The sequence below is a fragment of the Euprymna scolopes genome, chromosome 19 (assembly GCF_053919585.1).
Source record: "Euprymna scolopes isolate OS-2025 chromosome 19, ASM5391958v1, whole genome shotgun sequence".
Taxonomy (NCBI): Eukaryota; Metazoa; Mollusca; class Cephalopoda; order Sepiida; family Sepiolidae; genus Euprymna; species Euprymna scolopes.
Window position 1 is genome coordinate 78933234 of NC_136500.1, and position 26941 is coordinate 78960174.

General features: G+C 35.9%; 1 protein-coding gene across 24 annotated transcripts in view; it reads right to left on the reverse strand.

Annotated features, from left to right (window-relative positions):
• Window positions 1-26941, reverse strand: part of LOC145239774 (rho GTPase-activating protein 39-like) — a 1121368-nt gene that overhangs the window by 618671 nt on the left and 475756 nt on the right. For all 24 annotated transcript variants that reach the window (XM_080103220.1, XM_080103221.1, XM_080103223.1 and 21 more), the window contains one exon: window positions 19042-19143. In XM_080103220.1, coding sequence (XP_079959346.1) covers window positions 19042-19143 — 102 coding nt within the window. The remainder of the gene's footprint in view (window positions 1-19041; window positions 19144-26941) is intronic.

A 26941-nucleotide genomic window follows, 5' to 3' on the forward strand; every position in this document is an offset into this window, starting at 1 on the left:
AAGAATGAGAGAGAGAGAGAGAGAGAGAAGGGGGAAGAATGAGAGAGAGAGAAGGGGGAAGAATGAGAGAGAGAGAAGGGGGAAGAATGAGAGAGAGAGAAGGGGGAAGAATGAGAGAGAGAGAGAGAAGGGGGAAGAATGAGAGAGAGAGAAGGGGGAAGAATGAGAGAGAGAGAAGGGGGAAGAATGAGAGCGAGAGAGAGGGGGAAAGAATGAGAGAGAGGGGGAAAGAATGAGAGAGAGAGGGGGAAAGAATGAGAGAGAGGGGGAAAGAATGAGAGAGAGGGGGGAAAGAATGAGAGAGAGAGAGGGGGAAAGAATGAGAGAGAGAGAGGGGGAAAGAATGAGAGAGAGAGAGGGGGAAAGAATGAGAGAGAGAGAGGGGGAAAGAATGAGAGAGAGAGAGGGGGAAAGAATGAGAGAGAGAGAGGGGGGAAAGAATGAGAGAGAGAGAGAGGGGGAAGAATGAGAGAGGGGGGGAGAATGAGAGAGGGGGGAGAATGAGAGAGGGGGGGAGAATGAGAGGGAGAGAGGGGGGAGAATGAGAGGGAGAGAGGGGGGAGAATGAGAGGGAGAGAGGGGGGAGAATGAGAGGGAGAAAGGGGGGGAGAATGAGAGGGAGAAAGGGGGGGGGGGAGAATGAGAGGGAGAAAGGGGGGAGAATGAGAGGGAGAAAGGGGTGGGAGAATGAGAGGGAGAAAGGGGTGGGAGAATGAGAGGGAGAAAGGGGTGGGAGAATGAGAGGGAGAGAGAGGGGGGAAGAATGAGAGAGAGGGGGGGAAGAATGAGAGAGAGGGGGGAAGAATGAGAGAGAGAGAGGGGGGAAGAATGAGAGAGAGAGGGGGGAAGAATGAGAGAGAGAGGGGGGAAGAATGAGAGAGAGAGGGGGGAAGAATGAGAGAGAGAGAGGGGGGAAGAATGAGAGAGAGAGAGGGGGGAAGAATGAGAGAGAGAGAGGGGGGAGAAGAATGAGTGAGAGGGGGGAAGAATGAGAGAGAGGGGGGAAGAATGAGAGAGGCGGGGAAGAATGAGAGAGGCGGGGAAGAATGAGAGAGGCGGGGAAGAATGAGAGAGGCGGGGAAGAATGAGAGAGGGGGGAAGAATGAGAGAGGGGGGAAGAATGAGAGAGAGGGAGGAAGAATGAGAGAGAGGGGGGAAGAATGAGAGAGAGGGGGGAAGAATGAGAGAGAGGGGGGAAGAATGAGAGAGAGGGGGGAAGAATGAGAGATAGGGGGGAAGAATGAGAGAGAGGGGGGGAAGAATGAGAGAGAGGGGGGAAGAATGATAGAGAGGGGGGAAGAATGATAGAGAGGGGGGAAGAATGATAGAGAGGGGGGAAGAATGATAGAGAGGGGGGAAGAATGATAGAGGGGGGAAGAATGATAGAGGGGGGAAGAATAAGAGAGAGGGGGGAAGAATAAGAGAGAGGGGGGGAGAATAAGAGAGAGGGGGGAAGAATAAGAGAGAGGGGAGGGGGAAGAATGAGAGAGAGAGTGAGAGAGGGGGAAGAATGAGAGAGAGAGGGGGGAAGAATGAGAGAGAGAGGGGGGAAAAATGAGAGCGAGAGAGAGGGGGGAAGAATGAGAGCGAGAGAGAGGGGGGAAGAATGAGAGGGAGAGAGAGGGGGAAGAATGAGAGGGAGAGAGAGGGGGGAAGAATGAGAGGGAGAGAGATGGGGGAAGAATGAGAGGGAGAGAGAGGGGGGAAGAATGAGAGGGAGAGAGAGGGGGGAAGAATGAGAGGGAGAGAGAGGGGGGAAGAATGAGAGGGAGAGAGAGGGGGGAAGAATGAGAGGGAGAGAGAGGGGGGAAGAATGAGAGGGAGAGAGAGGGGGGAAGAATGAGAGGGAGAGAGAGGGGGGAAGAATGAGAGGGAGAGAGGGTGGGAAGAATGAGAGGGAGAGAGAGGGGGGAAGAATGAGAGGGAGAGAGAGGGGGAAGAATGAGAGAGAGAGAGAGGGGGAAGAATGAGAGAGAGGGGGAAGAATGAGAGAGGGGGGGAAGAATGAGAGAGGGGGGGAAGAATGAGAGAGGGGGGGAAGAATGAGAGAGGGGGGGAAGAATTAGAGAGGGGGGAAGAATGAGAGAGGGGGGAAGAATGAGAGAGGGGGGAAGAATGAGAGAGGGGGGAAGAATGAGAGAGGGGAATGAGAGAAGGGGAAGAATGAGAGAGGAGGAGGAGGATGTAAGGAGGGTTAAAGGGAGGGAATTAAGGAAGCTTAAGTGGATTAGTACAACTGTGTGTGAAAGAACGATGAATAAACCACATGTCCGCCAAATAATTAAAAACAATGTTTTAAGAACACAAATGTCTTCAGCAAGAGAATTCAGTTGTTTGTTTCTTTGCCTTCAGATTTAATGGCAACGAAGATTTCAAACAAATAAATCTACAGCACTAGAACATGGAAAATTATATAATCAAGTTAAAAATAGAACCAATATAGAAGAGTTGAATAAACTTGGTGAATTCAGAAATAATGGTAAAATAATTAATTTACAATGGACGTTTTTTTTTTTTGTTTTTTTTTTTTTTAGATCTATTTGATGAAATATTTAAGAGAATTTGATCTGTATAGTTATATTATTTATTCTAGGAGTTAGTATTTCGTGTGTGTGTGTGTGTGTGTGTGTGTGTGTGTGTGTGTGTGTGTGTTTTCGCACGCGCGTAGTATAAATACATTTATTTATACAAACATGATCGGCTACATTTCTGAATATATGTTAAGCTGCGATCTCGTTTAAAAGGAGGCTAGATTTTGAACAAGATCATGACTGAAACTTGTTTGCACATGTGTAACCAATAATCTTAGTATGGATAAAGAAAATTATAATACGGCTCCCTCTGTTATTTGGCACTATTTTATAAACACTTAAGTTTCACGTGATCAACATCTAGAAAACAATAAAATCATACACGCACACACATATATATGTGTGTGTATGTGTATAATTATTCCAAATATAATAAAACAATTATTATATAAACGTTTTCAATATTATAAAGTAATTCCTAACACAATGAAAATATGCTCAATATTGGAGATAAAGCAGTAGTTAAGGTGGGGGCAAAAAAAAATTACGAACTTTACAAATTTATGTCATTTAAAAGTGCAACGAAGCAGATGATACATTCAACTGACGAGAAAAAGAAATTTTTTCTTTGAAAAATCCGGATTCGAAGTTATAAATGTAGACTCTGCTTTGTAACACTTAAAAAAAATAAATTTGTAAAATACGCAAATTTACAGTCGCCTATTTTAACTCTTTTTCTCATATAATTTTATATACTAACATATCAAAAAATAGTTTTAAGAGTAATGTCTTAATAGCAGTATTATATCTAATATAATATTCTGCTTGTTCCTTTCTTAGTCAGTACGTTACACTTTGAAAGTCAACTGTTTCAAAAATTCCAATATGACAACTCTGGACAAAAATATGAGAGTCATATCCCTTTGTGTCGTTTTTGAATATCATTATAATAATATGATATTTGAAAACGAATATCTTTATATTTATCTGTACAACTAATACTTTGCACTATCCAGAAAAATATCAGCTATATCAAAACATATTTGTGGATTAAATATATTTCTCATCCTGTGGAATTTCCAGTCCTGTTAGTTATTAATTTACTTCACACACATTATATATATATTATTTTATTAACAATTCCTTTCTGTTGCAAGTTTAGAATATAATTGTCTATAATACCAACTAAATTATAATCTCAGCTCAATGAATTTTCAAAAGAGTTTTCAGAGCATATATACGTAAATTGAATAAAATCATAACCTACATGAATAGAAATTCACTTTTTTTGGCTCTTACAGCTGTTTCGTGAAAGGATGGACAATTACCTCTCGTCCATAGAACTGTAAATCTTCCATCCAGTCACTCCTCAGAGACGCTTACAACTATTCCCAACAAGTTCTTCAATCCGTTGTAAACACGTTTATTTTTTCCCTCCATATTAAATGGAGCTCATATTTATACTTATTTTTTAGTTTCGTACAACCCTTACAGTCAAGAACATCTTCCTATAACTTAGTTTTTAGCCTATTTTGGGGGAACTATTTTAAATGAGTCTCGCTTTTTAAGGATATTCTAATTTAATTTTAGCTTTTATTAAGATTTCGCGGCTTCAAGTAACGAATGAGAAATCAATCAAATCCTGAATTGAGGATCAAGGATAGAATATGTACAATTAAACATGGATTTGTGGTTTAAAAAAATGGGGGGATTATGTGAAAGTTTGTAAAACTATAAAAACTTAGTTATTTACGTCTAGTCAAAACTTGATAATATTTACATGTAAAAAATAAAATGTGATAAATGAGTAATTTGGAGAAGTATGAAGCTAACGCTTATAATAATGAGTTAAGGAACTGACAAAAATAATATGGATTTGCGGTTTAAAAAAAACGGGAGATTATATTAAACTTAGTAAAACAATAAAAACTTTCTTTTTTTTACGTCTAAAAAAAAACAAAAAACAAAAAAACCTTTAGATCTAAATCACTTCTAAAAATAATGTGACGATAGAAGGATTTAAAAATTATATAAGCTCTAGGTTCACTAGGAATTTAAAATACTACATTAAACCAAGTTAGGTGTTTCTGTAATTCTATCTTGTATTATAATTATTCATTTATTTATTGTGGGTATTCCTCTTTATCTATTATAATTATAATTTAATTTTACATTATCTCTAGTCTTAGTTTATATATATATATATATATATATATATACTAGCTAAAGTACCCGTCGTTGACTGGGTTCAAAAACAGCCTAAAGAAAATGGACTCTGATTTATGAAAGTATGATAGGTTATGAAAAGGAAGGGTTGTAAAGAGATAGCTTCGAATTTGGGGGTATCAAAACCAAAGCAAAATATGATGAAAGTAAAAATAAAATAGATAAACCCCAGAATTTATTATACCATACCTGTTCACACTGAAACACTTATCACAATATTCTGTGGATCTATATTAAAAAATCTTGTGAAACTTTGTGACATATTTCCATTCTATGGAGGTCAAGGGCGAACGAACACCCCATAATTTTATTATACCACATTTCTTCAAACTGAAAAATAATTATCAACGTATACTTACGCAGATAGATATAAAAAGTTTTTATTAAAGTTTGTGCCTATTTCCATTCTATGGAGGCCAGGCGCGAATACAGACCCCACAATTTCATTATACCATCCCTATTTAAGTTAAAACATACTTATCAAAGTATTATTATGTACATCTATATAAAAAACACTTGTAAACGTTTTTTTTTTAACTTTTAAATTTTTTATTTCCATACTTTGTGGACCAGGCGCATACGCAGACCCCACAATTTTAATGAATCATCATTATGCCAGATCAAAAATACCCATTCCTGTGCCTCGATACATCTTCTATCATTATATGTGAGCAGTTTGCTATAATAGTCATTAAATAAAGAGTTCAGTTCCAAACTGTGTATAGGTTCTAAAATTCAAAAAGACACACTTGACAAAGGAGGTTACATAGGCCAAAAATTGTGAAAATAACTACGGAGATAAGAATAGTAGTCCGAATAATCCAAAGAATGGGAGAGTAACCCTGCTAGAATATAATTAATTGAAAACATCAGAAAATGGAAGTTTAGTCGGGGTCAACTCACTGCACTCAAAAGTTAGCTTGACTCAACCGTGGGAATTGATAGAAACGGGTATGACATCACATGGCTTAAGGATAAAGCGAGTGAGTGAGATTGGGAGCTTAGAAGTACAAACACATTTTAAAATGTTCTGCTGAGATATGATTGAATAGTAATTATCGATCTCTCCGTGTCTTCACTCAACCCCAACCCTATTGGTCAGTGATTTGGAACAAAGAATAAGGTGAATAAACCTCCTCTATCTTCAACATTTTTCTCTTTATTTGGTCCATTTTCGAGGTATGAAAACATCTATTTAAAAGGCAGAGTTTCCTCAGTCTGGCAAGATCATAATAAATGAAGCATACAGAAGCAAGCAGTTAATAAATATATTGTTCATAAACATTCATTCGTGTCTGAGGCTAGGCTGAAATCCAACAATACAAATTTAAAAAAGATAAATACATTCCTGAATTGTTGAGATAAAGATTGATTATTTGGATCATTTGGATTCTTCAGACTACTGTTCCATAATAACCCGTGGCATAGTGGATAAAGTACTTGGTAAAATTCAGTTGTAAGAATTACACTCTTCTAGAGGTTGAAGGTTCAATCCTTAGTACAGCCAACACTCAAAAATACAATTGCAAATTATTTAGGATTTCTACTCGGTCATGACTGATGGAACAGGAGCATGCTACACCTCGTGGATTAAATAAGTTAAGTTACGTTTACAATTCCATGCAGATTCCAGAGTTCAAAAAGACACACCTGGAGAAGGTTGTAGGTTACAGCAACCAAAACGTGAAAATAGCACTCAAGAGAAGAACATTAGTCCGAAGAATCCAAATAATACGAATAGACACGTTCTTCTTTCTTAGCTGAACATTCCTTCAATACAGACCGAGAACTTAAGACTAGAATTAAAAAAAAAAAATAAAATAAAATAATCAAATATGAAAAACAGTCATCTTAAAAACCCGTGTTATTAGCTAGAAAACCACATCTTAAGATGGCCTGTCAACATGAATCTAGTTGCCAGGAGGTTTTCATCTCAGCAAGGAGTGTCGGATGCTATCACTATGGCGACTAGGCAGAGAAACGTTTCAATATTGGCCTTGATTGATGGCCACGGTTCATGTTAAGCAAGAATAATTGTCCCAATCAAAAGAGGGGAGGGAGAGGAATCCGATGAACACTTGGATGTGCTTGAGTAAGCAGTGCTATTAATAGAAGCGCTCACAATCGCTGGGATGAAAACAAGGCACCGAGGACTCAGGAAGATGGGGAAGACACCGGTTGTGGGTGGCGGCTTGAATCAGCATATCTATGAATAGCAGATATAAAAGACATTGCATGTTTTGGTTCCCATGTGTATGCGTGTGTGTGTATGTGTGTTTGTACACAAATTTGTATGTACGTATGATGATTCCTCAGCTTTCTTAAATTCTACGGCAAACACAAGTGATACGGCATAGAGATGAGGAGTCAGCTAGTCTACCAGTTTCATTCAGCAATTACTAATTACAATGCAAGCTTCTATATGGAGCCTTCAAATTATCTGCAGAATACTATAAGTATAATGACGTTATTTGCTCAGATTTCGATTACGTTTTCACACAAGTGCTTCAAGGAAACGGAAGAATTAAAATAGTTTTATGTTCGTACGGAACAAACACAAATTTTGGTCTGGAAATATGGATTTTCGTCTGTCATGCTCAATTTGAAATAGAATGTTTGTTACAATTTAATTTGAAATAGAATCTTTGTCAGTCTGTTAAGTTAAAGTTTTAAGTAGCATCTTTGTTAGTCTGTCATGCTTACACTTGAAATCCCAGTTTCGTTAGTCTGTCATGCATAAGTTTAAAACGGCAGCCTATCAGGTGTAAGTTGAAATAACTTTGTCATTCTGTCATACTTAAATTTAATATTGCATATTCACCATTAAACGCACACATCTTAATACGTGTTCTTATCACAATTATTTGGGTGGAACTTATATTCTTTTTATTTCACTAAAACATATTTATGACAGCTAAAACAAATATATATATATATATATATATATATATATATATATATTTCAAGCACGTCTGATTGAATATGACAGAGTTATTCTTTTTTCGATTTTTCTAATGACTATCACATGCACCGATAGAAAGCGCTTACAAATATGGCTGAAAAACTTTTGGGCGCCATTATATACAACATGCCAGCTGAAATAAAAAAGACCACTCAGTGAATTGAAAAGATATCCAGGAAAATCGGGAAAAGAAATAACTGCCGCGTTCAATCAGACGTGCTTGAATAAAGACTTGCTGCCAACATATACAAATATATATATATATATATGGTTGTCAATGATAGAGAATTTATACAAAAGCATGTAATTCATTTCGATTTTCGAGGGTCAGACACAGGAGAATTTGGTATGGAAAAGACATAAGCTGAAACTGCTAATTGTTTCATTGGCTTAATCCAACATTCAGCTGATATGATTACATCGAACTAATCTCGTGCCAAATAGTATATTTATCTAATAATCTATTTAGAAATGACAACTTAAAACATGCCTGATTAATATCACTATCTTGCTAGTCTAGCCACACTGAAAAGCACTAAGGCAAACTGTTTACGAATGACTTTATAAATATATATATATACTAGCGGGACCTGTGGAAATTCCACAGGGAACTCATTCATATGTAATATATTGTTGATGGCATTCTGTAGATGTTCAGCGTAAATGGAGATGCTCTGATATTATTGTAGCTCTTTTGTTAAAACTGCAAAAGTATTTATCCAAACTAGCAGGGACGCCTGGATCGTAAAGTATGCTTAAATATGATATTTTCATTCTTGCAGATTTCGTATATACTATTATAGAGTTAATGTTCTATCGATTTTTATATATTATAAAGTTGCAATTTCCAAAAAAATATATATCCATATGACTTGGGTGCATCAGCTTTAATTGAAAGTGAAACAAAAACTTGTGAATATATATATATATATATATATATATATATATATATATATATATTTAACTTAAGTGCCATCAGCTATAATCGAAACCAAAACTTATGAATGAGATGGAAGTCCATGACAATTAAACGACTTGGATGTAAGCGTGACACAAAAAATAACACACGCTACCGCATTAATATATAGATAGGTTTGGTTTAATATCAGCGCTAAGCTCTGCATATTCCATTTTTTCTATATGGTGAGCTAAATTTCACGTTTTCTGCCAGAGAGTAAAGAAATTCGTTAAACATACGAACGTTTTCAACCCACATGGGGCGTCTTCAGATGCTGTGGTATAGTGAACGTTAATTGGTCAGATGATATGCCTATAAACAGGTGAGTATACTGTCCCCACCCCCCAAACCCAGTCTGGTGGTTGATGTTAGGTTTTTTGGCTCGATTGAGCAATGCCCCGAGGATGGATAGGTGTAAGCTGCAATATGAGACGGCAAGGATGGTCTTGTTTTCTGTAATGAGTTTTCTAAATTCTTTCTCGGGTGGCTTGTGTGTAGTAAAGTGTTGATGGTACACAGAGGTGAGGACAGGTTTCATGTGAGGCAGCAGGAAATGATAGTACGGGTCATGTCAATATATGTGCTTTCTTTGGAGTTACATTCTCCTAATGGGCAAGTAAACTTATATGGCATTACTTGTTTTAAGTAAGCTTTTGTCTGAATATAGGGTTAGTCAGCCCACCATACAGAAAAAAAAATATGTAGAGATTAGCGTTGATATTCAACCAGATATCAAACATAAATGAAAGAATGCTGCCCAAGTATATGAATATAAATATATATACAAATAAAATGAATAAATGCAACAGTTTTCATTCATCACTCCTATAATGCAATCAAAACGATTTGCTGTTTTTTACATCAATAACAGTCTTTTGAAATATTCAATATATATATATATATATAGCATAAATGTACAATTCAAAGACAGTCCCTTCAAGGCCTAATTTGCATCACTATTTTTTAAAAAGTTTATAATGAATTAATGTTTGGTGCTATTAATTTGTAGTTTCATTACCCTATTTTTACTATATATTTCCTCAAAACCTCTGGTCTTGATGGAGGGAAGACTAAAACTTGCTGCTATGGTTTCAAATGAAATAACAGCAAGAGGATACTTGATTCCAAATATTTCTCGCATGTTATATCTCTTCTCTTTTGGAAATAGGATACAATTATGAATATCTTCAGTATCAAATAATCTTTATACACTGAAATTTACTTTATGTATGAAAACCAAAGAGGGGAGATATAATATATGAGAAATATTTGAAATCAAGTGAAACCATAGCAGCAAGTTTTAGTCTCCTTCCATCAAGGTCAGAGGTTTTGGGGAAATATAAGATATTTTGTAATTCATATGCAAAACTAGGAAAACAAATGACTATGATTTAAATATTTTATGGCTGTAAAAAAGGGCCAAAAATAAAGTCTGGATGATGGGTGATCTCCTTAATATGCAACCTTAAGGGTAAATGTCACATAGCCCACTACAAAATTCAGGTCATTATCTTTCCAATGAGCCTTCATTTGTTAAATTCTGATCAATAGTCACTGAGATGTAGAACTTATACAATTGTCATCAAAATATATATACATAAATTGGTAAAAAAGAACTTATATTTTCAAACCAGTAAAATATGCCCAAATTTGCCTATAGTGTCCTGCAAGCCAGCTTCAGTTTTGCTGCTTTGGTCGTCTCCTCTTTGCCAGGCCACTAATATGCAATAGATCCATTGTTACCTGTATGCATCGTACTGAAGTGTCTAAAGGAGAGTTATACTGGAATCTAGGATTTAATTAATACCTTTATATAGTTATTTCAACAATCTAACAATATCGCAGCTCACACAAACCATGAAAGCCAAAGACCGGCAGTCCAAGGCTCAAATTTTGCCCTCCCTTGAGCTTATCAGTTGAACATAGTCAAACTCAGGATTCTAACTAGCTCAGGTGGTAGGGTGGTCGGCTCACATACAAGTGACTCAAGTTTCAATTTCCGAGTTTGGATATGTTCAATTGATGAGCTCAAAGGAGGGAAAAACTCTAGTCTTGGACTTCAGGTTTGTGGTTTTCATGATTTGCGTGAGCTGCGACATTGTTTTATTGTGGAAATAATTATATATATCTAATATATAAACAGCTATATGTCTGTCTCTCTATTCTCAAATTATCTCCTCCGAAACTAAAAGTCTCATAGCGGCGCTGGGGCCTTAAAAGATTGGATTTTTTACGGGCTGCTTTTTTATGGGTCTTTAACCGGTTAAAAATGTTTTTAAGGGACCCAAAATGGGTCAAAATTGAAAAAAAAAAAAAAAAAAAAAACGTTGAATATTTTGTACATTCATCCTAGTTTAATTTTTAATCCATTTACACATTGGTACAGTGGTAACGTCACCAGCTTTGAATGCTACAGTTTCGGTTCTAGCTGATGACATCTAAATACTTTTTTTTTTTTTTTACTTTTAAAATCACGACTCTATAATAATATATATGAAATCTGGACAAATTAAAATATCATATTTAAGCGTCCCCCTGCTAGTATATATATATATATATATATATATATATATATATATATATATATATATACACACACACACGCACACACAGACTTGTATACAGAAGTAGGAGTAAGTATGTTAAGTGAGCGATCAATTTCAAAATAGAAACTATCATATAATGATTACAATTAAGCAGGATTGTTATAGATGGACTTGAACAGTAAAGCTTTTCTCTTTTTCAAATGAATAGATTACATCAAATAAGATCCATCAGCGAAAACAGTAGAGAAAAATTGATAGACCAAGTACGACTTGACTCGATTGCAGCGTAATCTAATTTCAATTGACTGACACATATCAATGGGAATATTCTGTCGGCTTTAACTGCAGTTATAAAAAAAATAAAATAAAATACAACTAAGTGTATCAGTTTATAGACGTTAACGTTTTCCACAGACAATGAAACGTTCCATAAAGAAAATTATTGCTGTTGAAAAACGTTCAAAGATAAACGTTGAATTCCAAACAGAAAAATATCTTGAAAAATAATTTTTATAATATCATTAATGGATCTTTGGTATCTCTCTGAAACTAAAGCGATATTGTTGCTCTCTTGAATTCTTTTTAATGAATTCCTGCTCATCAAGATTTAAAGTTCACTCTAGGACAAGGGTTAATAGTTGTTGTATCAGATGAAACTAACGCAAGGGATTGGATCTGAGAGTAATTTGATTACTTAAGAGAACGGTTCAATAAAAAACAAAAACCTGTTAACATTGAAAACAACCGTGCTTCCTACTATAGTCAGCTAAAAGCAGCTCAAGGTATTTCACTCCAGATACGGACAGTTCATGGAAAGAAACCCTTCTCATGGAAGCTCGGTCTAGCTCCAGGCACACAAAGGAAAAATAAAAAATTCTTGCAACTATACAAGTTTCTGTTGTGACTGTTTCTACAAGAGGAACCATAGACTTCAATTAATGTACTATTGCATAATTATTCAATGATCAAGTCATGGGGAAAGGGGGGAGTAATGGTAGAAGGGTCCATGGGTGTATGGACAACTCTGTCATTGTCCAATCATGTTACTATGCTGATGATTGGTTTACAATTAAGAAAAAGAGACAGAAATATGTGTCTGCTAATAACTATGAGCCATTTGGTAAAAGAAATGGTTTCCACTGAGTATAAAAGTATACTTTTCCATAGACAGAATTACATACTTTTAGTTATGAGTATCACAAAAAAATGCATATAAATAAATGAATAGTTTTATTTACAGATATGTTTTCTGCCACTTTCAGTAGTTGTTTTGTTTGCAGAGTTTCAGTTAAGCAGCATACGTAACTATTGAGATCTCAGTTCAGAATCTCACTATGTCTAGCTACACTGATGAGTCATAACGGCAATGAAACATGTCAGTAAAATCACCCTATTTCATCATATGCATAAAAAACAAACGATCTCCCACTGAATTAACACAATTCTTGAGCTCTGTACTAAAGACATTCCTCAGAATGTAATAATTTCATGTTCAATCGAGAGGGGATTCTTATTTAACTCTTCCCACGACAAATGATAACACACAAGTTCATGACAAAGAATAAATTAGAGCATATTAGTTTTAACACTGATTATCACTTAAAGCATCGAACACCATTAATAAAAGAGTAGAAAACGATTAACAGGATTAGCCAATCTGCAATCAACTTAAATCGCATACGGATAAACTAAAGTGGATTAATCTCATCAATTAACAGAAAAGCTTCAAGATCTTATATATAAATTGTTGTTAAATTTGAAAAAAATCGATGTGGATTGTTTGGGTCATTTTCCTCCTGGATTTATCACATAAAAAGCATCATCTACATGCATCAATTGCCTGCTATATCCATGATATGAATACCCGACGGTGCTATAGACCCCAACCGGCATACCCGACGGTGCTATAGACCCCAACCGGCATACCCGACGGTGCTATAGACCCCAACCGGCATACCCGACGGTGCTATAGACCCACACCGGCATACCCGACGGTGCTATAGACCCCCACCGGCATACCCGACGGTGCTATAGACCCACACCGGCATACCCGACGGTGCTATAGACCCACACCGGCATACCCGACGGTGCTATAGACCCCAACCGGCATACCCGACGGTGCTATAGACCCACACCGGCATACCCGACAATGCTATAGACCCCCACCGGCATACCCGACGGTGCTATAGACCCACACCGGCATACCCGACGGTGCTATAGACCCACACCGGCATACCCGACGGTGCTATAGACCCACACCGGCATACCCGACGGTGCTATAGACCCACACCGGCATACCCGACGGTGCTATAGACCCACACCGGCATACCCGACGGTGCTATAGACCCACACCGGCATACCCGACGGTGCTATAGACCCACACCGGCATACCCGACGGTGCTATAGACCCCCACCGGCATACCCGACGGTGCTATAGACCCCCACCGGCATACCCGACGGTGCTATAGACCCCCACCGGCATACCCGACGGTGCTATAGACCCCCACCGGCATACCCGACGGTGCTATAGACCCACACCGGCATACCCGACGGTGCTATAGACCCACACCGGCATACCCGACGGTGCTATAGACCCACACCGGCATACCCGACGGTGCTATAGACCCACACCGGCATACCCGACGGTGCTATAGACCCCAACCGGCATACCCGACGGTGCTATAGACCCCAACCGGCATACCCGACGGTGCTATAGACCCCAACCGGCATACCCGACGGTGCTATAGACCCACACTGGCATACCCGACGGTGCTATAGACCCCAACCGGCATACCCGACGGTGCTATAGACCCTAACCGGCATACCCGACGGTGCTATAGACCCACACCGGCATACCCGACGATGCTATAGACGCCAACCGGCATACCCGACGGTGCTATAGACCCCAACCGGCATACCCGACGGTGCTAAAAGACCCCAACCGGCATACCCGACGGTGCTATAGACCCCAACCGGCATACCCGACGGTGCTATAGGCCGCAACTGGCATACCTGACAATGCTATAGACTGCAATCAACATACCAACGATGCTGTAGCCATCATTGGCATATTATAATAGCCGCTGTTGGCAACATATTGTTGTGATTGGCATATGGACGGTTTCATACTTTTGCCATCCGTCTAATGATTTTATAGCGCTAACACTCATACAGATAAATTTTAGCCCTGATCAGCATATTGACAATATTATAGCCCAACCCATTTACTGACATTATTATAGCTGACAATTACCAATACACCAATGTTATATCCACAATACATAAATTGTGTGTTCATTTCTTAGATATGACTCTTAGATAATTTGACCTCAATCAATTGACAGGATGCAAATTCATCATAACTGATTTTATAGGGCAAAATCATGACGTCTCAGTGGTTGGAAGTTAACAGATAAAAAATCTGATGGCAGAATCAAATTTTTTCTTTTTTTAAAACTAGATTGACTTCTTGCTTCTGTAATGGCCAGTTATAAGATTGAGGTGACTGAGTATCCATAACCATTATAAAGTTTTAATTGAGGTTGACGGTCCCTCTGGCACCATGTTCGAAATTGATAGTAAGTCCCTCTGGTTCACAAAAGAAAGAGTAGACAACATTGTTTGACAGAAAATACCTTTTATTCCAATAATACTGGAAAAGAATTAAAGACAGACGATAACCTTTATAACAAATGGGGCACCATACATACTGACAGATTCATTTTATACTGCTAAGTCAGATGGGACTAATCTAAGTATGTCTAATTCTTATGCAGTCTAATTCCAACTGCTTGAAAGCTAAAACACACTGATGTGTGCACATTTTGAAGTAGTAGTCCAACTAACTGTATTCATAGCCATGCTGATTTCTTAGTCAATGAGCCGATTACTCAGGGCTAAACCGTATCTATTTACATCGAAATATGTGATTGCTATCCATCAGTATAAAGTGAATGGAAATCATTCAAACAGCAAACACAATCAAATTTGATTTTGTGAAACAATGAATTGACAAGAATACAAGAACAAAAGAAAAGCCACTGTTCATAGTTTGAGGAAAATCAGAAGATGTTGGTTATAAAGAATCTTCATAAATAAAAACAGGCATCATTTGACCTTTGAATAACAATGTTCTATCTATTGCTACAAGTTCAGACATGTTGCTTCATTATGTTTTTTTTTTTTTTTTTTAAATAACTAGCAGTTCCACCCGGCTTTGCTCAGGCCCTATATACTACTCATAACTTTATGTGCATATGTATATATTAAAAAGTATGAACATGTACGGTAATGCCTTTCTATATAATAGGCTTCCTTAACTACCGTAGAGAAAAGTTGGTAGAGACCGCAGACGTTAATTTTTTATTTTATTTATTTTATTTTTTTTTAATTTTGACCCCTTTGGTTTTGGGCTCAAATCAAATTAAAATGTTTGACTCATGTACAGGTAACCTACATCTAAAATTTCAAGTGTTTAGACCCAAAATTGGTGGAGGAGATTCGTAGAGTTTGCAAAGGTCAACTCTTTCAACCATGACCTCATGGCAATTAAACTTTCGCCCAAAAACTGATTAAAAAGCTTACTGCATGTCTGAGTATCATTTATGTAAAATTTCAAATGTTTAGACCCAAAATTGGCTTAATAGTTTGCTAGAAACTGCAAACGTAAAATCTTTTGAACTTTGACCCCTTGGCAGCCAAATTTTTGGCCAAAATCCGATTAAAAAGCTTGCCCTATGTCTGAATACACTTTATGTAAAATTTCAAATATTTAGACCAAAAATTGTTTGAGTAATTTGGTAGAGACGGCAGAGGTCAATTTTTTTTTTAAATTTGACCCCTTAGCATCTATTGTTATGGGATTAAATAAAATTATAAAGTTTGATCCATGTCCAAAGAACCGATATCTAAAATTTCAAGTGTTTAAACCCAAAATTGGTGGAGGAGTTTGGTAGAGTTCTCTAAGGTCAAATCGTTGAACTTTGACCCTCAATAGCCAAATTTCTGTCCGAAAAATGATCAAAAAGATTTTCCCAAATCTCAATATCTCTTATGTCAAATCTCGAGTCTGTAAACCGAAAATTGATAGAGTTATTGTATAGGGAAATGTATACACACACACACACACACACACACAGACATTTTAACTTTTATAGATATATAGATTGCTAGCATCTTATCTTCTTGGTTTCTAAATAATTTGTATGAATTCTCATCTCATTATTGATATAAACCTAACACACACTGATTTATAAATATAAAGATGATCCGGCATTGCCAACGAGGCTAAAAAAGAAAATAGAATAGTTAAAATAGTCACAGGTAACCTAGTTCATTTTTATGTGTGCCCGGCATGAACCCAGACTCTACAATATTATTTTAAATTTGAAAAATGAAAGAGCCATTTTCTGAAAGGGCTACAATTAGAAATAATATACTGTCTATTACTCTCTTCCTCTCAATCAGTTTTACCCTCAATAAAATGTTCTGTTTTAACTATTTTAATAATAAAAAAAAAAAAAAGGGAGGGGGTAAATTATAAACTTCTGCACAAATCTGGTCTCCCCCTTGACTCTCAGCATTTGAAGCTACATTTTTTTTTTTTTTTTAAATGAACTTTACCATTTAGGAAATGCACACACCTAAACTCGCACCCATTCTCCAAAGATTTTTTAAACAAGTTAGATACAAAAAAATAAATAAAATAGAAAAAAAGATTGGCTCTACATCAATTTTTTAGTCATACTAAGTAATACATTTTTAAAAGGAATGGTGCATGTGAGTAATAATATGTACATGCTTGGTAAAATCCTAAATTATTGAAATTATCATTATGAATTATGGAATATGTACTCTAAGCAACAGGGGAGTAATGTGGGCATATTATTATTTTTTTATCAACTTTACTATTTAGAGGTGGGCGCCACCAAAACTGTACCATACCCTCCGAAGAAAAAAGAAAACATTAAAATTTAAAATTAATGCCATATTAATTATTTATATGGATCCTGGGACAGGCATTATAGTAGAACTACTAATATCTCTTTATATAAAATTCAATTCTGTTAACATTAATACCCATATTATAACATTAATGCTAAGAGAATATTCAAATAAGTTTCAATAAGGTTAGATTTTTCAAGGAATCTAAAGATATCATTGAAATTTTCCTTCAATTCCACCTGATGTTATTCAGGGCAATTATTGGTTAGCTCTATGAAATAACTGACCTCAGTTTTATTTTGGGTGGTTTTAGGAATGCTCTTAGGAGAGCAGGTATGTCAAACACGTGGCCCATATTAAACATGTTTGTGTTTGCAGCCCGCACAAATAATCTTTCTTTCTCCACAGCTCATTGGCATGGAGTTTGGTATATTTTGGTGTAATGAAAGTGGGAGATAATTTTCAGTCAAGTCTTATAAAGAAAATAAAACATCAAAACTAAATAATAATTTAGTTTAATAGTTTTATTTTTTTTGTGTGTGTGGGTGCACCTAACTAATAAAATTAACAAAAGTTTCCTTATTCTAATGTGTAGTTTTTACGTTTATAAATTATAATTTTTTTTATCGTATTGGTGCTACCATCATTTATTTATTTTCTTTACTTTTTTTTATTCCATTCCAAACAAAGCACAGTGTCACTTTGATGTAGTGGACCACTATCGGGGACACAATTTGCAGGGATACTGTGAAGAGAGTTCAGCAGCAAGATGTCCGTTCACATTACACTTGAACTTCTGCATGTCAGTACAGTTGGGAAAGCAGGAACCCGGAAGGGAGTTCCAAAGTCTAGTAGTTCTTAAGAAACTATTAGAGTAGAAGGCTTTCTTATATCTAGGGATCTCTGTGTAGGGGTGGGATTTTGTTGCTTGTCAGGTTTGTCGGGGGTATTTACATAAAAGAAAGCTTGTAGTTCGTCAGAGCATTCACCATTAATATACTTATAGAACAGGCAGAGGGATGCAACATTACATCGATGGGACAAAGGTTGAAGCTTTGACAACAGTTTAGGACTTATTAGGCTGGCAACTCCTTTGAAATAAAACTTAAACAGTTATACTGAATTTTGAAGATTATCTCCCCTTTAAAAATGCGGTAAAACTATTTTGAATCTGTCTCTATGAAAGATAATGATTCATTTAAAAATTTATGAAAAATGAACTACATTTTTTTTTGTAAATTAAGCATGCACCCATTTATTGGTCATTAATTTTTGTCACATAAGTATTTTAAAAATTTATTTCGATTTTTAAAGTTTGAAGTTGACTTTTAAACTTAGTGATAAAATTTGTTAATTTTATTTTCAGTTTTTATGTTTAAAAACTTCGTTCAAAAAATTAAATATATTTTTTTTCTAAACTTTTTTATTAAAACTTTAATCTTTGCTGGTTTTATTTAAAAAATAAAGGCTCAAAGTACATTTTAGTAGTAATGAGCTTTAAAAAAATTTTTTTTTTTTTTTTAAATCGCTGGTCAAAAACTTTCTGTCGGTCTGAGCTGGTAGTGTTCAACTTTTGTAGCCATCATGACAATACGAATTGACTCCTATGGCTCTGAGTTTGATATGCCTGGTGGAGAGAGTTCATCAGTTTTATTTTTTCACTATATGAGTGGCAAATACAGAGGGGGTTGAAAAGATGAAGGATGTAAAATGGGGCAGAGGATAAAGGAAAAAAGGATAGACAGAGGTAGATAGATATAATTTTTAATAGAAATAGATTACATTTTTCAACTGTTTCTATGGTTTTTGGTGGCAACTAACAATGCTGGATATATATATATATATATATATATATATATATAAAATGTTACTTACATTTTTACTCCTGGTGGTGGATCCCAAACACATTCCCCTGTTGTCAAGTTTGCGTACATATGTTCCTTAGTCTTGGGTTCAATGATCTCAACCCATTCCCACCTGAAAAATTTAAGAAAAATAAAATTAAGTATAATAGTAAAAATAAATAAAGCAAGCATAATAGTCATAATAAATAAAGCAAGCATAATAGTCATAATAAATAAAGCAAGCATAATAGTCATAATAAATAAAGCAAGCATAAGTCATAATAAATAAGGCAAACGTAATAGTCATAATAAATAAGGCAAACGTAATAGTCATAATAAATAAGGCAAACGTAATAGTCATAATAAATAAGGCAAACGTAATAGTCATAATAAATAAGGCAAACGTAATAGTCATAATAAATAAGGCAAACGTAATAGTCATAATAAATAAGGTAAGCATAAGTCATAATAAATAAGGTAAACGTAATAGTCATAATAAATAATGCAAATGTAATAGTCATAATAAATAAGGCAAACGTAATAGTCATAATAAATAAGGCAAACGCAATAGTCATAATAAATAAGGCAAACGCAATAGTCATAATAAATAAGGCAAACGTAATAGTCATAATAAATAAAGCAAACATAAGTCATAATAGATAAGGCAAATGGTATCATTAACAATTATCACATAAGCTTAATATTTCCATAATACAATACACTATATTATATATACACACACGATGAGGAAGAGAGATATGTATAGGTTATATAATCTTGGACATATACAGTGAATCCTTACCTCCCCCCCATACACACACAAATACATTTCCAAGATTTATTTATTTTTTTTTTTTATTAAATCTTGGAATTGCTATCGATTGCATACTAAATTTCAAGATTATACATGTATATATTTTTTCAAATCAACATATCCCCCCCCCCCCGTGAGGAGTTCACCTTGCTCAGATGCCGACATATATGCATCCTGCATAAAAATTTACAAGGATATATATATATATATATATATATATATATATAGTAAAGTCTTATTCATGCGTCCCAAGGACGCAAGTCATATATATATATTTTTTTTTTTCTTTTTTTTTTTTCATAAAGAAATAAAAATTTTTAAAAATGGAACAATACATAGAATGTAGGTTTTCTGTTAATCGCAAAAATAGATTTGTTTTGTTTTTCTTTTGTCTTTTTTATAGAAAATAGGAATTTTTTCTCGGAGTGGAGTGGAGGTGTTTTTATTTGTCCCCCACCACCACCATTTCGAACTGACTGTAAAAAGACAGTCGAACTCCCCCACCCCGGATCGATCCACCGTTTTCTTTGCAACTGAACAATTTACTTTTGTGATATGAACCGGTGAAATTTATTTTAATATATATATATAAAAGATACGTAATGGGTTTTGACTTGTTTCTTTAAAGAAAGCTTTCTCATCTCAATATTTTACAGATGAACTTAGGGAAGCTATGTAATTTTGCATTGTATCGGCTATAACCCTCATGACTAGCGGGGGTACACGGCGTTGCCTGAGTGTGTTTGTTTGTTTGTTTGTTTGTTCTGTTTTACGGCATATCAACCACTTTGGGGTCATTTAATGCCGAAAGGTTCGTTATGTTGTGTTAAATATTGGTTTGTTCTTCTTAAGGTTTTTCTTTTTGGGGGGGGGGGGGTCTTTCCTTATATTTTTGAGTATATTTTAGTTTCTTTCAGAAAATTGATAATTTTTTGGGGATCAATCTTGTTTAATATTGTTTTCAGATTTTTTTCTTGGTAATACTTTGTTCGGATTTGTTCAAGGTCAATGCAGTTTGTCAGTATATGGTGTATTGTGTAGGGTTCTTGACACGTTATACAGTTTGGTGTCTCCTCCCCTTTTAGTAGATGTGAGTGGGTGATGTGAGTGTGACCTATTCGCAGTCTGGTCATTACTACCTCTTCCTTTCTTGTTAACTTTTTGGTGTTTCTCGTTCCAATATTTGGTGTTATTTGGAATAGTTTGTTTTTGGTGCATGAGCTCCAGTTTTCTTGCCATTTTCTCTTCAAAAATGTGTTTATTTTAGTCTTTAGGTCTGTATAGGGGATTTTTCCACTTATGTGGTTTTGTTGCAGAGTTTCCTTTGCTGCCTTATCTGCTTGTTCATTCATGTATATGCCGATATGGCTTGGTATCCAGCAAAAGATAATGTTTTTTTTCATGGTTATGGCATCTATTTTGTTTAGCAATTTTGTAATAAGTGGGTTTGTCATTTTTTTTTCTTTTAGAGATATGAGTATTGAAAGTGAGTCAGTAAATATGATATATTTTTGATGGTCATCATTGGTTATTATATTCAGTGCCGAATCTATGGCTGTTGCTTCTGCGCTGAAAATAGAAGATTCGTTTGGGAGCCTTTTCTTTAGTTTTATTTTTTTGTGGATGGCTGCGCATCCTACTTTATCTCCATCTTTTGATCCGTCAGTGTAAATTTGTGTATATTCTTTGTATGTATTCTGGATGATAAGTAGTTCTTCATGGAAGGTTGATGGGTGGGTTTTCGTTTTGGGATATTTATTTAATTTTAATATTATGTGTGGTTGTTTGATCATCCAGAGTGGAGTTTTTGATTTGTTATATTTATGTATTTTTGTAATGTCCATTTGGGCTTCTGTGAGAAGGTTTTTTATCCGGAGGCTGTAGGGCTTGATGATATTTTCTTTCTTGTTGAAGAGATGTGTGTATTGTGGGTGGAGGGTACATTGGTATGCAGGATTTGTTGGACACGATACCAGCTTTAGGTAATATTGTAGCGCTAACTTCTGTCGTCTTAGAATCAGTGGAGGCTCATGGGCCTCTATATAGAGGCTTTCTACTGGAGAGGTTCTAAATGCTCCCAAGGCTAATCTTAATCCTTGATGATGGATTGTATTTAGTTCTTTTATGTAGGACTTCCTTGCTGCTCCATAGATGAAGCATCCATAGTCCATTTTAGATCTGATTAGGGTTTGGTATAATTTCAATAATGTGACTTTGTCTGCACCCCAATCGGTGTGTGCTAGGACTTTGATCAATTGCATTGTCTTTTGGCATTTTGCTTTTAAATATTTTATATGCGGTATAAAGTTCAATTTTTTATCGAATATAATACCTAAATATTTATGTTGGTCGGTGAGTGGGATGTTCTTGTTATCCAGTTTCAGGTTGGGGTCGTGGTGGAATTTTCGTAATTTGCAAAAGTGGATGCATTTAGTTTTTTCCTCTGAGAATGTAAATCCATTTTCTATGGCCCATTTGTTTATTTTATTCAGACAGAGTTGTAGTTTGCGTTCGGCTGTTTGTATATATTTAGATTGGTAGTATATAAGTAGGTCGTCCACGTATAGGGCGTTTTCAATTCCTGGGTCTATGTTTTTTATGATATTGTTTATTTTAATGTTGAAGAGGGTGACAGACAGGATACTGCCTTGGGGGACCCCCATTTCTTGATCTTTTTGGACTGAATAAGTGTTGTCCATCCGTACTTGGAAGTTTCTATTTGTTAAGAAATTTCTGATAATTTCTGGCATTCTACCCCTAAGTCCTAGTTCATACAGGTCTTTTTGGATTCCGTATTTCCAAGCGGTGTCATACGCCTTTTGCATGTCAAAAAAAATTGCTATTAGATGTTCTTTTTTTGCAAATGCTTCTCTTATGCGTGTTTCCAGTTTTATTAAGTGATCGGTGGGGCTTCTATTTTTCCTGAAACCCGACTGGCTTTCTGTAATTAGATTTTTGCTTTCCAAGTACCAATTTAACCTTTCGTTAATCATTCTCTCAAAAGTTTTGCACAAACAACTAGTTAGTGCAATGGGTCGGTAGTTTGTTGGGTTTGTATGGTCTTTTTTTGGTTTGGGTATTGGGATTACTGTTGCCTGCTTCCAGTTTTTTGGAATGTTGTTAGTTATCCATATCTCATTGTAAATTTGTAATAAGTAGTCCAGTGATGGTTTTGGTAGTTTTTTGAGGAATTGATAATGGATCTCGTCGGGGCCGACTGCTGTATCGGGAGATTTGTTTATTGCCTCCTCTAGTTCTGCACTGTTGAATAATTGATTGTAGTTTTCTTCATTTTTTGATTTGAAGTTTATTTTTATTTTTTCTTCATTTTTCTTTATAGCTTGGAATTTTTTATTTTGGTTTTTTGATGATGAGTTCATTGAGAATTGTTCTGCTAATTTATTTGCGATATTTTGTTTGTCGGTAATCTTTGTGTTGTCGCATATAAGGTGTTTAATAGGGTTCTTTGTATTTTTTCCTGCTATTTTTCTGACCATCTCCCATACTTTTTTGGGTTTTGTGTTTTGATTAATTTTTGTTACATAGTCTTTCCACGAGTTCCGTTTTGATTCTTTGATAGTTTTCCGTGCTTTGGCTTTGCTGTTTTTATAGGTGTCCAAATTTTCTTTCGTTGGACTGTTTTTGAATTTCCTTAGGTTTGCACGTCTGGCTCTTATAGCTTCTTTGCATTCTTTATTGTACCAGGGTTTGTTATATTTTGTAGTAGTGGAACTTTTTGGTATGTTCTCCTCGGCTATTGTGAGTAGGGTGTTGCTGAAATATGTGATGTGTTCTAAGTCAGGATTCGCTTCAGGTATTAATCTGTATTGACATGTATTTTGGAAATTTTCCCAATTTGCCTTTTGTAAATTCCAGCGGGGTGTTTTGTCTTCTGGCTTGGGATTCTCGTTTTCTATTATGATTGGGAAGTGGTCACTTCCGCATGTATCCTTATGTGTTCTCCAGCTATAATCCATGTATATAGTTGGGTCACATAGTGTTATATCGATTGCTGATAGGGTTCCCGTTGGTGGGTGCATATATGTATTCTCTTTGTTGTTGAGTAGGCATAGATCATTTTGGTTAATTATTTTTTCTATGGTTTGGCCTCTTTTGTTGTTTTTTTTACTGCCCCACCATATATTGTGACTATTGAAGTCTCCCAACAGTAGAAAAGGTTTAGGTAGTTGTTTGATTATATTGTTTAATTCTGTTTCGTTTATTGTTTCATTTGGTGGTATATAGAGTGAGCATAGGGTTACTGTTTTGTGTAGTGTTGCAGTTATTGCAACAGCTTGCATATTTGTTTTTAAGTTCACTTTGCTGTGTGGAATGTTTTCGTTTATCAGTATTGATGATCCACCGGTGGCTTTGCATGATAATTTGTTTATGTGGTTGTATATTGAGTAGTGTTTTATGTTAATTTTGTCATTTTCTTTTAAGTGTGTTTCCTGTAGGCAAATTATTGCAGGACATAAGGATTTGATAAGTATTTGCATTTCTTCGATATTAATTTTTAATCCTCTTATGTTCCACTGTAGGATTTTGTTAGTCATGGTTTATATTTTCTTTTGGTTTTGGACTGTTGGTGTTTATGTCTACGTCCATAGTTTCGATGTTAGTTTGGGTGTTTCTTTTGGAAGTGGATGGTCTGTTTCTTGTTTCTGGTGAGAGGCTTTTTTTGGGTTTTGGTCTGGGACTTTTAGATTTACTTTGTCTTGACTGTCTTTTTTGGCTACCAGTTTCAACTAGTTCAAATTTATTTTCATTTTCAATTAATACTAATTCTGTTTTTTGTTTGTCATTTTGTTTTTGGGGGGTAGTTTTTTTGTTGTTCTGTTCTATTTCCATTTTTTCTGTTGTTGTGTGTTTATTTTTAACATCTGTTTTTGTCCTTGTTAGTGACTTGGATCTTTCACGTTTTGATAATTGAGGAGGTTTCATTTCTTTAGAGATTGATTCCTCAATATTGATGGAAGTTTTTCTGATTTCCTTTGTTTCGTTTTCTTTTATACTGGGTTGTTCGTTTCTGACTTTTATTTGGCTGTTAGAATTTATTTTCAGTTCTGATAAAAAAGATTTTAATTCTTCAAGTATGTTCTTTAGTTCTTTTGCTAGGTTTGCAATTTCTGGAGCAAGGTTTAGTTCATTGTAGTTGTACATTTTGTTTGCTTGTTGGGTTATTGTGGCATATGAGTTTTTGGTGCGATTTGTGACTTCTTTGCGGGCTTCTTGGAAGGTTATATTTTTTTGATATTTGATTGTTATTATTTCCTTCTCTTGCTTATATATTTTGCACTGTTTTGAGTGAGAGTGGTGCTCTTCTTGACAGTTTGTGCATTTGGTTTTATTTGGACAGTCTTCTTCATCGTGGTCTGGGTTTTTTTCACTGCAGTTTCCACATGTGAAGAATCTTAGACATTGGTCTTTATTATGTCCAAACTTTTGGCAGTTGTAGCATTGTAAAGGTTTTGGAATGTATTGTTCTATTTTCGTTCTTTCATAACCTATATTGATGGTCTCTGGTATTTGAGGATAATTGAATGTTAATATATAAGTGTTTGTATATATTACCTCTCCTTTTTTTTTAAATGTGATTCTTTTTACATCTGTGACCCCTTGGTTTTTTAGTTCTGTTTTGATTTCTTCTGTTGTGCAGACGGAGATTTCCTGGTTTTTTATGACTCCTTTGGAGTAGTTTAGTGTTTGGTGTGGATAAGCTTTGATGTTTGTTTCATGCAATTTTTGTAGTTGAAGTAGAGTTTTGGCCTGTTTTTTATTTTGTACTTCTACCAATATGGTACCATTCCTTAATTTTTTGACATTTTTAGGTGTTATTTTGCTTGATATTACCTTTTGGATAATGAAGGGTGACATTTTAGTTAACGGTATATTAGACGTTGCTTCTAGCACGATGAATCTTGGAAAGTTTGTATCTTCATTGTCGCTGTCAGAGTCTATTTCTGTGTGTGGTCTCTTGGATTTTTTGGCATTCATAATAATTTTTGAAAAATTCATCAGCCATGCTCCCCACCCTCCTCGGAGCCCCTTATGGGGAAGAACTATGAGGGGGTAAATCCCATTCGCCTCGGTTCTCCAGGGCTACATAGCTGGTATACTCAAACATGGGGAGGTTTCCAAGCATTCACAATATATGGTTATGCCCACCCAAGTATGGGATTTCCCTGTATTTTTATTATTCCTGATGGTTACCTTTTTCCCAGCTTGATTGACCCTTCAGCCATCGCTTATTAACTCAGTTTATTGTTTATGTTGAGTGTTAGTGTGTTTTTGTTTGGATTGTCTGAATTAGTGCTTGTCATGACCAACCGATTGATTGGATCGGGCCTATCCAACCTCCCGTCTAGCCTAGTAAGGGCCAAAGTGGTGTGTTGTAGTATCATGTTATTATTTCCTAGGCATGTTCCACTCAACCACCAGGATCCCGTTCTTAATGCATTACGGGTTGCCACCAACGGTCAACTGGTGGTCCCATTGAAGGATTTTTACCCTCTGCAGGGGGGCAGTTGGTATGTTCTATCGCCCTACCAACTAGGCAAAAAAAAAAAAAAAAAAAAAAAAAAAAAAAAAAAAAAAAAAAAAAGGGTGAGGAGGTGAAGGAAAAAGAAAACGAGGGAGGGGAAGGGGAGGAGAATGTTGTTTTTGTTTTTGTTTTCGCAGAACATGACTAAGTTTTGCAAAAGGGAATAAAAAAACAAAAAAAAACAAAGACATCTATGTAGGTGCGTTTCATCTCAGGAAGTCAGTAGACAGCCTGATCTGGTAGCACCAGGCCTGAGTGTGGAGAAGTGGTGTAGTAAGAAACCCCGAAATAACAGTAAGCAGCCCGGGTGGAGAGAGGTGGTAGGGGGCAGACAGGCTCGAATCCGTGACATGAGGGAGGAAAAGGAGGTGAAAGAAAACCAAAAAAACATCTTAGCTGATGCGTCCATCGTGAAATTGGAAATCGCGAGCGTTCGAATTAAGGGTAGTCAATCCAACAGAGACAATGACTTGCAAAAATGTCAACGAAAAAAAAAAAAACACTCCTCCTTATAGAAAACTGCCCAGTTGAGGGTGAAGGAACTAATGTTTTGGGCCAATTTTTCGATATATG